General features: G+C 39.2%; 1 protein-coding gene across 1 annotated transcript in view; it reads right to left on the bottom strand.

Annotated features, from left to right (window-relative positions):
* Positions 1 to 15,646, bottom strand: part of LOC128652451 (CUB and sushi domain-containing protein 2-like) — a 1,617,569-nt gene that overhangs the window by 131,468 nt on the left and 1,470,455 nt on the right. The window contains 3 exon segments of the mRNA XM_053705390.1: positions 5,691 to 5,804; positions 12,530 to 12,610; positions 12,872 to 13,017. Of these exon segments, the coding sequence (XP_053561365.1) occupies positions 5,691 to 5,804; positions 12,530 to 12,610; positions 12,872 to 13,017 (341 nt within the window).

The following is a 15,646-nucleotide window of genomic DNA, read 5'->3' as shown; positions in this document are numbered from 1 at the left end:
AATATATTCTCCTTCCCAACAGGAAGCTGCAAGAGTCCACCCACAGCAAAGCTGCTATATAGCTCCTCCCCTAACTGCCATATTCAGTCATTCGACCGAAAACATGCAGAGAAAGGAAAAACCATAGGGTGCAGTGGTGACTGTAGTTCAAATGAAAAAATTACCTGCCTTAAAGTGACAGGGCGGGCCGTGGACTGGATACACTACAAGAGAAATAAATTTATCAGGTAAGCATAAATTATGTTTTCTCTTGTTAAGTGTATCCAGTCCACGGATCATCCATTACTTATGGAATACCAATACCAAAGCTAAAGTACACGGATGATGGGAGGGACAAGGCAGGTACTTAAACGGAAGTTACCACTGCCTGTAAAAAACCCTTTCTCCCAAAAATAGCCTCCGAAGAAGCAAGGTATCAAATTTGTTAAATTTGAAAAGTATGAAGCGCAGACCAAGACTCCGTCTTGTAAATCTGTTCAACAGAAGCCACATTTAAAAAAGGCCCAAGTGAAAACCACAGCTCTAGTAGAATGAGCTGTAATCCCTTCAGGAGGCTGCTGTCCAGCAGTCTCATAAGCTAAATGAATTATGCTTTTTAACCAAAAAGACAGAGAGGCTGCTGAAGTCTTTTGACCTCTCCTCTGTCCAGAATAGACAACAAACAAGGTGAACGTTTGATGAAAACTGTAGTAGCTTGTAAGTAAAACTTTAAAGCACAAACCACGTCCAATATTGTGTAATAGACGTTCCTTCTTTGAGGAAGGATTAGGATACAAGCATGGAACAACTATCTCTTGAGTGATGTACTTGTTAGATACCACCTTAGGAAAAAACCCAGGTTGGTACGCAGGACTACCTTAACCGTACGAAGGACCAGATAAGGAGAATCACATTGTAACACAGATAACTTGGAGACTCTACGAGTCGAGGAATTAGCTACCCAAAAGGAACTTTCCAAGATAAAGATTGATATCTATGGAACAAAAAAGGTTCAAACGGAACTTCTTGAAGAACCTTAAGAATCAGGTTTAAGCTCCATGGCGGAGCAACAGTTTTAAACACAGGCTTGGATCTAACCAAAGCCTGACCAAATGCCTGAACGTCTAGAATACCTGCCAGACGCTTGTGCAAAAAAATAGACAGAGTAAAAATCTGTCCCCTTTTAAGGAATTAGCTGACAACCCTTTTCTCAAAAACATCTTGGAGAAAAGATAATATCCTGGGAATCCAGACTTTACTCCATGAGTAACCCTTGGATTCATAACAATCAGATATTTACACCATATCTATGTTCAATTTTCCTAGAGACAGGCTTTCATGTCTGTATTAAGGTATCAATGACTGACTCGGAGAAGCCATGCTTTGATAACATCAAGCGTTCAGTCTCCAGGCAGTCCATCTCAGATTGATTCTATTTAGATGGTTGAAAGGACCCTGAGGTAGAGGGACCTGTCTCAGAAGCAGAGACCGTGATGGAAAGGATGACATGTCCACCAGATCTGCATACCAGGTCCTGCGTGGCTACGCAGGCGCTGTCAAAAACACCAAAGCCCTCTCCTGCTTGGTCTTGACCTCCGGAGGAAATCCCACTCCCCCGGAAGAAAAGTCTGACGACTTAGAAAATCCACCTCCCAGTTCTCAACACCTGGGATATGGATAGCTGATAGACAAGAGTGAGTCTCTGTCCAGTGAATTATTGTAAGACTTCTAACATCGCTAGGGAACTTCTGTTCCCCCTTGATGGCTGATGTAAGCCACAGTCGTGTATATTGTCCGACTGAGTATGATGTACCTCAGAGTTGCTAACTGAGGCCAAGTCTGAAGAGCATGGAATATCACTCCCAGTTCCAGAATATTTATTAGAAGGAGGGTCTCCTCCTAAGTCCACTATCCCTGAGCCTTCAGGGAGTTCCAGACTGCATCCCAACCTAAAAGGCTGGCATCTATTGTAACAATTGTCCCATCTGACCTGCGGAAGGTCATACCCTTGGACAGATGGACCCGACATAGTCACCAGAGAAGAGAATCTCTGGTCTCTTGGTCCAGGTTTAACAGGGGGACAAATCTGTGTAATCCCCGTTCCTCTGACTGAGCATGCATAGTTGCAGCGGTCTGAAATGTAGACGTGCAAACGGTACTATGTCCCTTGCCGCTACCATTAAGCCGATTTCATTCATGTACTGAGCCACCGAAGGGCGCGGATGGGATGAAAAAACACGGCAGAAATTTAGAAACTTTGACAACCTGGACTCCTTCAGGTAAATTTTAATTTCTACAGAATCTATCAGAGTCCCTAGGAGGGAAACCCTTGAGATTGGGGATAGAGAACTCTTTCCTTGTTCACTTTCCACCCATGTGATCTCAGAAATGCCAGTACTACGTCCGTATGAGACTGGGCAATTTGGATGTTTGACGCCTGTATCAGGATGTCGTCTAAATAAGGGGCCACTTCTATGCCCCGCGGTCTAAGGACCGCCAAAGCGACCCCAGAACCTCCATAAAGATTCTTGGGGCTGTAGATATCCCAAAGGAAAGAGCTACAAACTGGTAATGCCTGTCTAGAAAGGCAAACCTGAAAACGATGGTGATCTTTATGCATCACAATGTGAGGATAAGCATCCTTCAAATCCATTGTAGTCCTCTATTGACTCTCCTGGATCATAGTTAAGATGGTACGAATAGTTTCCATCTTAAATGACGGAATTCTGAGGAATTTGTTTAAGATCTTTAGATCCAAAATAGGTCTGAAGGTTCCCTCTCCTTGGGAACCACAAACAGATTTGAGTAAAAACTCTGTCCCTGTTCCTCTCTTGGAACTGGATGGATCTCGTACACAATGTAAGAATGCCTCCTTCTTTATCTGGTTTGCAGATAATTGTGAAAGGCGAAATCTCCCCTTTTTTTGGGGGGGAATCTTTGAAATCCAGAAGATATCTCTGGGATATAAATTCCAATGCCTAGGGATCCTGGGCATCTCTTGCCCACGCCTGGGCAAAGAATGAAAGTCTGCCCCCTATAGGATCCGTTACCGGATAGGGGTCCGTTCCTTCATGCTGCCTTAGAGGCAGCAGCAGGCTCCTTGGCCTGCTTATCTTTGTTCCAGGTCCGATTGTCTCCAGACCGCCTTGGACTGAGCAAAAATTCCCTCTTGTTTTGCCTTAGAGGAAGAGGATGCCACACCTGCCCTGAAGTTTTTAAAAGGTACGAAAATTAGACTTTTTTTTTTTGCCCTTGATTTAGACCTATCCTGAGGAAGGGCATGACCTTTTCCTCCAGTGATATAAGCAATAATCTCCTTCAAACCAGGCCCGAATAGGGTCTGCCCCTTGAAGGGAAGTTAAGTAGCTTATTTATTAAAGTCACGACAGCTGACCATGATATAAGCCATAGCGCTCTGCGCGCCAGTATAGTAAAAAACAGAATTCTTAGCCGTTAGTCTAGTCAAATGAACAAGGCATCAGAAAACAAAGGAATTGGCTAGCATAAGCTTGTCAAATATATTCATCCAATGGAGTCGCTTAACTGTAAAGCCTCATCAAGAGACTCAACCCAGAACGCCGCAGCAGCAGTGACAGAAGCAATGTATGCAAGGGGCTGCAGGATAAAACCCTGTTGAATAAACATTTTTTATCCATTGGATCTAAAAAGCACAACTGTCCTCGTCAGAGGTAGTGGTACGCTTAGCTAGAGTAGAAACTCTTCTCTCCACCTTAGGAACTGTCTGCCAGAAGTCCCGTGTTGTGGTAACTATTAGAAAACATTCTTCTAAAAAATAGGAGGGGAAGAGAACGGCACACCTGGTCTATCCCATTCCTTATTAAAAAATTTTTAGTAAACCTCTTTAGGTATTGGAAAAACATCAGTACACACCGGCACTGCATATTATTTATCCAGTCTACACAATTTCTCTGGCCCTGCGATTGTACACATTCATTCAGAGCAGCCAAAGCCTCCCTGAGCAACAAGTGGAGGTTCTCAAGCATAAATTTTAAATGTAGAAATATCAGAATCAGGTTAAATCATCTTCCCTGAGTCAAAAAAAAATCACCCACAGACTAAGCATATTGTGAGGTAGTATCATACATGGTTCTTAAAGCGTCTGTATGCTCTGTATCTACCCCCAGAGCTAACTGCTTTCCTTTAATTTCAGGTAGTCTGACTAATACTGCTGCCAGAATATTATTCACCACCTTTGCCATGTCTTGTAAAATAAACGCTATGATGTACTTGGCGCCATTTGAGCGTGAGTCCCTGAAGCGGGAGTCGAAGGGTCTGACACGTGGGGAGAGTTAGTCGGCATAACTTTCCCCTCGACAGAATCCCCTGGTAAAAGAAACGCTATGGGTGCCCTTGATGTACTTGGCGCCATTTGAGCGTGAGTCCCTAAAGCGGGAGTCAAAAGATCTGACACGTGGGGAGAGTTAGTCGGCATAACTACCCCCACGACAGAATCCTCTGGTGATAATGTTTTTAAAGACAAAAAATGATCTTTATTGTTTAACATGAAATCAGTACATCTGGTACACATTCTAAGATGGGGTTCCACCATGGCTTTAAAACATAATGAACACAGAGCTTCCTCTATGTCAGACATGTTAGAACAGACTAATAATGAGACTAGTAAGCTTGGAAAACACTTTAAATCAAGTTAACAAGCAAATATATAAAACGTTACTGTGCCTTTAAGAGAAACAAATTTTGTCAAAATTTGAAAAACAGTGAAAAAAAGGCAGTAAAACAAACGAAATTTTTACAGTACATGTAATAAGGTAACAGAGCATTGCACCCACTTGCAAATGGATGATTAACCCCTTAATGCAAAAAACAGATAAAAAAAAATAAATAAAAAAAAAATGACATAGACGTTTTTAAAAACAGACACAACAAACTGCCACAGCCAACAGTGGGAAGCTTCAGTTAACTGTTTCTATGCAAAATTTAAGCCAGCCATGTGGAAAAAACTTAGGCCCCAATAAGTTTTATCACCAAACATATGTTAAAAAACGATTAAACATGCCAGCAAACGTTTTAAAACACATTTTTACAAGAGTATGTATCTCTATTAATAAGCCTGATACCAGTCGCTATCGCTGCATTTAAGGCTTTACTTACATTACTTCGGTATCAGCAGTATTTTCTTAGTCAATTCCATTCCTAGAAAAATATTTTACTGCACATACCTTATCTGCAGGAAAACCTGCACGCCATTCCCCCTCTGAAGTACCTCACTCCTCAGAATGTGTGAGAACAGCAAATGGATCTTAGTTACGTCTGCTAAGATCATAGAAAAACGCAGGCAGATTCTTCTTCCAAATACTGCCTGAGATAAACAGCACACTCCGGTGCCATTTAAAAATAACAAACTTTTGATTGAAGAATAAACTAAGTAGAAAGCACCACAGACTCTCACGACCTCCTATCTATGTTGAGGCTTGCAAGAGAATGACTGAATATGGCAGTTAGGGGAGGAGCTATATAGCAGCTTTGCTGTGGGTGGACTCTTGCAGCTTCCTGTTGGGAAGGAGAATATATTCCATAAGTAATGGATGATCCGTGGACTGGATACACTTAACAAGAGAAAAAAGCCTCAGGCGTCTGCAGAATATGGGTGTTATGTTTGATATCTCTTAGTTTTTAAAACGAGGTTTCTTCTCATGAGGGACCTGAACCCCTATAAGATACCAGCTCACCATCACAGGATGGGGGAGGGCCCTCAAACAGCAGATGGGTGCCAAGCCGGCAAGTCAGGATCTCCGGGCCCATTAGAGTGAATCCTGGCAGGCACTTGTACCTCACAATGTCGCCTAGGGAAAGTGAAGAAAACTAAATATATTAAACTAATTGAGACATAATTAAATATAGATAATTGTAGCATAATTGTAGAATTTTTGTAATATACATGTATTAGCAAAAATGCTTCAAATAAAATCTATAGTTGTTCCAAATGTGTATGCACCGTGCACCAGCATTTTAAACACAGCACTTGTTCAGAGAGCCTAAAGTGCTTGCGCAATGAGGGAATGACTCAATTTGTAAATTGCTGACATGATACAAGCCCCCAATGGTGCTCTGAGCAGCTGCAGTATTTATGCTGGTGCACTGAGAATATCAAGCTATGCTTCACATGCAGGTGCAGAGAAAAATGTTAACACTAAAACAGTGATAACTTTGACTAGAAGCATTTTTGCCAATACATGTATATTGCAAATATGTTTCTATTCAAAGATTTATCAATGTTTATTTAAACTTTGACCAGAATGTCCCTTTAAGTTATATGATGTCTCTGGAACTACACTTGTTAGAATAAGATCATGAGGAAGACTAATGGCCAGATAATGAGTGGAGCGCAAACAGTTGTGCGTGAGCGATAAGGGTTTTATCATGGGTGTTTGCGCTTGTCGGGCTTATTACTTGTATTACGAGTTGAAAGTAAAAGTGATCCAGTTAACATAAATAACTCCTTAACTATGACATACACAGTGCGTTAAGAGTTTTCTTGTTTATAATAGTGCGGGTCCCACTTCAAGCAGCGGGACCGCAGTATTATACCTCCCTCCTTCCTGCTGGTCATAGGAAATAGCTATTAATAACACAATCCCCATAGAAAGACCTGTAGTATACCCTCTTAAGGGGTTAACAGGTAGTGCCCAGTACTGATAAAACTTTTTGTGAAGCAAATACAGGTCAAATGGTACTTTAATCCATTAGAGTAATAAGTCCATTGCACCTTCTAAAACAAACTTACGGCTAGATTACGAGTTTTGCATTATGAGCGGCTCGCTGCTAACTTGCAAGTTGTTTCCACCGCTCACCTCCCTATAGCGCTGGTATTACAGGTTTACAAAAACCCGGTGCTTGCAGGCAATATGGCAGCGTTGAGCTCCATACCGCACCCAAATACCAGCGCTGCTTTGAGCTGGTTTTACGTGCTTGTGCACGATTTCCCCATAGACATCAAGTCTGCTAAAAAAAAGCCTAACACCTGCAATAAAGGAGCGTAAAGCTCAGTAACGCAGCCCCATTGATTCCTATGGGGAAAGAAAATGTATGTTTACACCTAACACCCTAACATAAACCCCGAGTCTAAACACCCCTAATCTTCTGCCCCCAACATCGCCGCCACCTACCTACACTTATTAACCCCTAATCTGCCGCCCCTAACTTCGCCGCCACTATACTAAAGTTATTAACCCCTAAACCTAACCCTAAGTCTAACCCTAACCTACCCTAACCCTAACACCACTAACTTTAACATAAGTAAAATAAATCTAAATAAAAATGACAATTAATACCTAAATAATTCCTATTTAAAACTAAATACTTACCTGTAAAATAAACCCTAAACTAGCTACAATATAACTAATAGTTACATTGTAGCTATCTTAGGTTTTATTTTTATTTCACAGGTAAGTTTGTATTTATTTTAACTAGGTAGAGTAGTTAGTAAATAGTTATTAACTATTTACTAACTACCTAGTTAAAGAGACATAATACTCATATGCTAAATCACTTGAAACTGATGCAGTATAACTGTAAAAAGCTGTCAGGAAAATATCACCTGAGCATCTCTATGTAAAAAAGGAAGATATTTTACCTCACAATCTCCTCAGCTCAGCAGAGTAAGTTCTGTGTAAAAAGTTATACTTCACCTGCTCCCAGCTGCAGGTAAAAATAAAAAAAAATGAAGAGAAGAAATGAACAGCAGCCAATCAGCATCAGCAGTGCTGAGGTCATGAACTCTTACTGTGATCTCATGAGATTTGACTTAACTCTCATGAGATTTCATAGTAAGCTTCCTTTACCTGATTGGTGAAATAATATGAGAGTGCACGAGGCTCATCCCCTAAGATGTCCCAGGACAGACACACTAAAATGCTGCTTAGAAATCCTTTACAATGGGAGGTGGCTACTGAGGAACTTTTGAGGTAAAATATCTTTCTTTTTTACATAGAGATGTTCAGGAGATATTTTCTAGGCAGCTTTTTACAGCTATGCTGCATCACTTTCAAGTGTTTAAACATTTGGGTATTATGGCCCTTTAAACTAAATACAAATTTACCTGTGAAATAAAACCTAACCTGAGTTACACTAACACCTAACATTACACTACAATTAAATCAATTACATTAATTAAATACAATTAACTAAATTGCAAAAAAAATAAACACTAAATTACACTAAATAAAAAAGAAATTATCAAATATTTAAACTAATTACACCTAATCTAATAGCTCTATCAAAATAAAAAAAGTCCACACAAAATAAAAAAAAAACCCTAGCCTAAACAAAACTACCAATAGCCCTTAAAAGGGCCTTTTGCGGGACATTGCCCCAAAGAAATCAGCTCTTTTACCTGTAAAAAAAAAATACAAACAACCCCCAATGGTAAAACCCACCAGAGCATTTAGCTCTTTTTCAGCCCAAACTCTAAGCTAAAAATAAAACCCACCTAATAAACCCTTAAAAAACCTAACACTAATCCCCAAAGATCCACTTACAGTTTTTGAAGACCGGACATCCATCCTCAACGAAGCTGGGAGAAGTCTTCATCCAAGCGGCAAGAAGTGGTCCTCCAGGCGGGCAGAAGTCTTCATCCAGACGGCATCTTCTATCTTCATCCTTCCAACGCGGAGCGGCTCCATCTTCGAGATGGATCTTTAAGAATGAAGGTACCTTTAAGGGACGTCATCCAAGATGGCGACCCTTGAATTTCGATTGACTGATAGAATTCTATCAGCCAATCGGAATTAAAGTTGAAAAAATCCTATTGGCTGATGCAATCAGCCAATAGGATTGAGCTTAAATCCTATTGGCTGATCCAATCAGCCAATAGGATTGAGCTTGCATTCTATTGGCTGATTGGATCAACTTTAATTCCGATTGGCTGATATAATTATATCAGCCAATCGGAATTCAAGGGATGCCATCTTGGATGACATCCCTTAAAGGAACCTTCATTTTTCATTAACCGTCGAAAGAAGAGGATGCTCCACGCCGGTTGTCTTGAAGATGGCGCCTCTCCACATCGGAAGGATGAAGATAGAAGATACCGTCTGGATGAAGACTTCTGCCCGCCTGGAGGACCACTTCTTGCCGCTTGGATGAAGACTTCTCCCGGCTTCGTTGAAGATGGATGTTCTGTCTTCAAAAACTGTAAGTGGATCTTCGGGGGTTAGTGTTAGGTTTTTCTTAAGGCTTTATTGGGTGGGTTTTAGTTTTAGATTAGGGTTTGGGCTGAAAAATAGCTAAATGCCCTTTTAAGGGCAATGCCCATCCAAATGCCCTTTTCAGGGCAATGGGGAGCTTAGTTTTTTTAGATAGGATCTTATTTGGGGGGTTTGGTTGTGCAGGTGGTGGATTTAACTGTTGGGGGGTTGTTTGTATTTTTTTTTACAGGTAAAAGAGCTGATTTCTTTGGGGCAATGCCCTGCAAAAGGCCCTTTTAAGGGCTATTGGTAGTTTATCTTAGGCTGGGGGGGGTTATTTTGGGGGGCTTTTTTTATTATGATAGGGCTATAAGATTAGGTGTAATTAGTTTAAATATTTGATCATTTCTTTTTTATTTTGTGTAATTTAATGTTTATTTTTTTGCAATTTAGTTAATTGTATTTAATTAATGTAATTGATTTAATTGTAGTGTAAGGTTAGGTGTTAGTGTAAGACAGGCTAGGTTTAATTTTACAGGTAAATTTGTATTTATTTTACCTAGGTAGTTAATAAATAGTTAATAACTATTTACTAACTAGTCTACCTAGTTAAAATAAATACAAACTTACCTGTGAAATAAAAATAAAACCTAAGATAGATACAATGTAACTATTAGTTATATTATAGCTAGCTTAGGGTTTATTTTATAGGCAAGTATTTCGTTTTAAATAGGAATTATTTAGTTAATGATAGTAATTTTAATTTAGATTTATTTTAATTATGTTAAAGTTAGTGGGTGTTAGAGTTAGGGTTAGACTTAGGGTTAGGTTTAGGAGTTAATAACTTTAGTATAGTGGCGGCGATTTTGGGGGCAGCAGATTAGGGGTTAATTACAGTAATGTAGGTTGTGGCGATGTTAGGGACAGCAGATTAGGGGTTAATAATATTTAACTAGTGTTTGCGATGCGGGAGAACGGCGGTTTAGTGGTTAATATGTTTATTATAGTGGTGGCGATGTCGGGAGCGGCAGATTGGGGGTTAATAATTTTATTTTAGTGTTTGCGATGCGGGAGGGCCTCAGTTTAGGGGTTAATAGGTAGTTTATGGGTGTTAGTGTACTTTTTAGCACTTTAGTTATGAGTTTTATGTTACGGCTTTGTAACATAAAACCCATAACTACTGACTTTCAGTTTACGGTATAGATCTTGTAGTTATGGGCTGTACCACTCAATTTTTGGTCGGACAGGCAAACTCGTAATACCGGCGCTATGGTAGTCCCATTAAAAAAGGACTTTTTTAAAGCTGCGGTAGTTACGTTGCGTTACGGCCCAAAAAGTGTGCGGTACAGATATACCTGCAAGACTCGTAATAGCAGTGGTAGTGAAAAAGCAGTGTTATGAAGCTTTTTCACTCGTAACGCAAAACACGTAATTTAGCCATTAGAGAATAAGAGACTTGAGAGAGAACGTCAGAAAACCCAAGAAACACCATTCACCAAGGCTGCAAGATTCATTTTACAATTTTATACATTAACTTTGTCAGATAACACTTTTTCATTTTCTTTGCAAGATAGCAATAATTATGCTGAAAAGAAATATTACTTACTCGATAATGCTGAACTTTTCTTTCTTTTTTAGCTTTTAACAAAAAAATAATTTTTCTTAAATATCATAAAGAGATGTTATGGGCAATTTTATTGAGAGGCATCTGTTTGATTTCCTAGGAACTTGGACAAGTGAAAAGAAGGTAAAACATGTTATATCTAATATGAAGAACTGCCAACGGCGTATTAACTTGCTGCTTAAGGGAAATATTTCCTATCAAGAATTCCTTTCATTTGAGACTAAAAAGAGCTTATTCAGTAAATCTGAAGGTAATTTTGAAGAGGTGTTTCCAAGTGCAGCTCAGTTTAATTCACTGTCCCTCTGAGTTTCTTCCAAAAACTTTAAAGGGACATTCCGGTCAAAATTTAAATGCACGTAGATGAATTACATCTTTTAATAAAAACATATTTGTTATATACATGCACTAGCAAAAATGCTTCTAGTAAAAGTTATCACTGTTTTATTGTTAATATTTTTCTCTGCACATGCATGTGAAACATAGCTAGATATTGTCAGTGCACCAGCATTTTAAATACTGAAGCTGCTCAGAGCGCCAGTGGGGCTTGTATCATGTCAGCAATTAAAAAATTGAGTCATAACCAGATGGTACAAACACCTTGGGAGTGCTGTGTTTAAAATGCTGGTGAACGGAGCATACTTGAATACATTTTTGAAACAGCTATATATTTTATTAGAAGCATTTTTTATAACACGTATATTGCAAAAATGCTTCTATTCACAACTGAAATGCATCCATGTGGATTCCAATTTTGGCTGGAATATCCCTTTAAGTAATTTAACAAGCAGCAGGATCCTACGTAAGATGAGTGATACTTTGAGGCATATTTAAAAAATGTCTTGCGGACCAGATCTGACAGTGCGGATCAGGTCCGCAAGACATCGTTGAATGCGGAGAGCGTTTTAAGATTGCAACACCACCCCCTGCTGACTCGTGGCCAATGGGCCGCCAGCATGGGGTGTCAATTAACCCGATTGTACTCGATCGGGTTGAATTGTTGCGATTCCTGTCCGCCTGCTCAGAGCAGGCGGACAGAGTTATGGAGCAGCGGTCTTTGTGACTGCTGCTTCATAACTGCTGTTTCTGGCGAGTCTTCAGACTCGCCAGAAACACGGGCCGTCAATCTCCTTTCGGAGCTTGATAGATAGGCCCCAATGTCTCTTGTTTTGCATGGCAAACTTTGAGTCAGTCTAAAGTTTAAGAACTTGGGCTTTGCACAAGGGAAGAATACAAAGATAATTTGGAGACCATGGATCATCTATCTATCTACTTCTAGAGTATTTACAGTTTAGGCTTTTGCCTAATTGGTTTGTGGTAATTTCAGACTAACATGTAGATATAATGTAAATACTTTGATATTAATGTTGTAGTCAATTATTAACCTTTGTATCAGTCAAACAGATAGTTATGAAAATTGAGGAAGTTTAATTGTTGACTGAAATAAAGTAGGTTTTACCTTTCATACATTAGGACTCATAAACATATTTGTGTTTTCTATTTTTGTCCTCTGTGAGAATTTCAATCACATCTCCTTATAACTCATTCTATTGCTCTGTATAACCTCTCCCTAAAACCCTTTAATTTCCCTATAATCTCTCTTACCATTGTAGGAGCAGGCAGCCTTTCTATTTACTCCTCTCGTAAATAAACCATATTAATGTTATTTTCTCCATTATCTATCTTTCTTACGCTTGTCCTATTAAAAAATTCTACAAATTTTTCTTCTGACGATTCTAGTTATGTTCACTACAATATTTACCCATCAGAAACTCCTCACTGCCAGAGAGGACCTCTCCATTGGACACAGTTGTTGGAGGTTTGCATTTCCTAAGCCGATAACCTGAGAGAAACAAGAAAATGGAACAAGAAGTTTGTAGGCAGTTATATATAATAATAGTTTTTTTAAGGAAGAATGCACATCACATACTAATATAACCAAACTGTACAATATTAATTTGCTACATTTGAACTTTGAGAAACATAACAATTAGTTAGACACAGTATTTGTGATCACTGTTTACTGGAGGTTTGGTACATAGAAGTGGGATTTATTCTACAGCAACCAGAACCCATTCCCATCTGTAAGATTCTGCCAACTGACCATAGAAGTATAGAGCAAAGATCCCTCCATTGGCAGCATCACTGTGAAAGTTCAGAAGAACTTGGTGGGAGGAACTCAGGGTGAACCTTTTCTGAGAGCTGCTGGTAAAGACTCCCAGTTGTGGATCTGACTGTTGAGGACCATCCCTGAAAAACAGCAATACAAATAATGAGTTATGAAAGAATCTGAGGATCTGTGATGACCAGGTATGCTTTCAGTATAGCTATATTTAAATGATCAAAGTAGAACTAAAGCTCCATAGTCACTATGTGGTACTCCAATACATTTTTACTAGCAATCCAATCTTTTAAAATTAATATTGTATTATTTATGTATATAAACCATTGCTCTTTTTTTACATAAATACAGTCTCTCTCTCTCTCTCTCTCTCTCTCTCTCTCTCTTATTTTTTATAATTTCCAGGAAAAAAATCAACCACACTTTTGGAGCCCCCTGCTTTAAAAACAACCAAAATACTTTACATGACAGACAAAAAAAGCACATGTATGCTTTTCAAGTTTTCACACAATAAAATAGCAGCACTCAGTGATCCATAAAGTTTAATGAAAAATAAAATAAACGTGGACATTAAAAAAAGTGTTCACTGCCGTTGTTCACTGTGCCAATAGCTGCTATTTTATTGCGTGAAGACATGGAGGGTAAAATACTTAAGTTTAGCCACTGCACTGACAATGAATAATGCTGGGCTGAAGTTTTTGCTCTTTGACACTTTTGTTTTGCTTTTGAAATTCATGTAGCACCTGTAATTTATTTTCTATTTGCTTGTGTCACCACAAGGGTTCTATTAATGTTATGTATTGATAGAAGAAGAATAAAAAAACACCATGTGTGGCTCTGAAAGCATCTCAAGATTAACCGATTATGCTCAAGGAACGATACTACAACTAATTTGAAAAATGCTAATCCTTAGCAGTTAGCTTCTATTACTATCAGAAGGATGTGACACCTAAGGGTTTGTAGATACCGTATTAAGAATATAGAACTCTGTCATTGTCTGTAAGATACCATGTTATGAGCATACAACTCATTGTAAGTCTATTTATTATTATTATTATTATCATTGGTTATTTGTAGAGTGCCAACAGATTCTGCAGTGCTAAAAACATATGCGGTATACAAGGTAACATTTATAGGGATAAATGGGTAGAGGACCCTGATGAGAGTCTCACTGTTGCAGTCAGCTCTTATGAAGATGATCTGCAAACAGTTGGGCTCTTAGGCTTACATGCTAAGGGGGTTCATGGCGGATAGTAATGGAGCAGAGGAACTGGTATTAGGAAAGGTTAGTGTAGGTTGTATGCATCCCTGAACAGTACAGTCTTTAGCTTGAAAACTAGGGGAGAGTCTTGTGGAGCGTTCCACAAGATGGAAGCCAGTCTGGAGAAGTCCTGTAAACGGGAATGTGAAGAGGTAACAAGAGAAGAGGAGAGTAGGAGGTCATGAGCAGAGCGAAGGGGACGGGCGGGAGAATATTTGGAGACAAGGGGGTCAATTTAGCAAGCTCTGCTGCTCCATAACCTGTCTGCCTGCTCTGAGGCGGCGGACAGAAATCAACTCGATCAAATACGATTGGGTTGATAGACACCCAATCTGCAGGGGGCACCACGAATCTGCAGGGGGCGGTATTGCACCAGCAGTTCACAAGAACTGCTGGTGCAGTGATAAATGATGACAGCATATGCTGTCTGCATTTATCAATGTGCAGCGGACAAGATACGCTACATTGTATCATGTCCGCTCCACTATAATAAATTGACCCCAAGATCTAAGATATAGGGGTAAGCAGTGCAGTTGAGGGCCTTGTATGTAATCCTGGAGGCAAGAGGAAGCCAGTGAAGGGATTGGCAGAGAGGTGCAGCAGATGAAGAGCGACGTGTAAGGAAGATGAGCATGGCAGAGGCATTCATTATGGATTGTAAAGGAGCCAGACGGCAGCTAGGGAGACCAGAGAGGACGGAGTTGCAGGAAGTGGCAGGATTTAGCCAAGGACTGGAAGTGAGGAGTGAAAGAAAGATCTGAGTCAAATGTGACCCGAAGACATTGGGCATGCCGGGTAGGGGTAATGATGGATTTGTAAACAGTTATAGAGAGATAGGAGGTGGAGATTTTAGAAGGAGGGAAAATAAGACTATAAATTTATTTTTAAATCTTTTATTTAACATTTTCATCCACACAGAATACATTTTAATAACAAGATTAACAAGATTATCTCACTGGTAAGGATATCTATTGTTGTCAAAAGGCATGTACAATACGGAAACATAATTTAGGAAGTATAAGACTTGCATGGAACAGTAGAATATTTCACCTGATAACAATAAAATCACACACATATATATATATATATATATATATATATATATATATATATATATATATATATATCTCAAATAGAAGGAAAATAAGTAAAAAGTAATTAAGGAAGAAAAAGAAAGATGCCTCTCTGTCGGATCACTAGCTTTTGTCACTAAAAGTGTTCGGATATTGAAACAGTAATCATACCCTAGAATGCCCTGTCCTTTTCTTATATGGAAGTCACCATTCTAACATACTGTGGAACATCATGTACTATCATATTCTAGAAAATAAAAGTGAGAGGATTCAATCTTGACAGTAAACCCTCCCACCTCTGTCATGATTGGTTAATCTCTTAACTAATCATGATATTCATAAAAAATCCATAAATAGAATGGGACAACAGAACAGCTTTAGACTGATGGCAAGAGGGAAGAGCTGTTAAAAGAAAATAGAGAG

The sequence above is a fragment of the Bombina bombina genome, chromosome 3, assembly GCF_027579735.1.
Source record: "Bombina bombina isolate aBomBom1 chromosome 3, aBomBom1.pri, whole genome shotgun sequence".
NCBI classification, from domain to species: Eukaryota; Metazoa; Chordata; class Amphibia; order Anura; family Bombinatoridae; genus Bombina; species Bombina bombina.
This window is presented reverse-complemented; position numbering and strand designations above follow the sequence as displayed.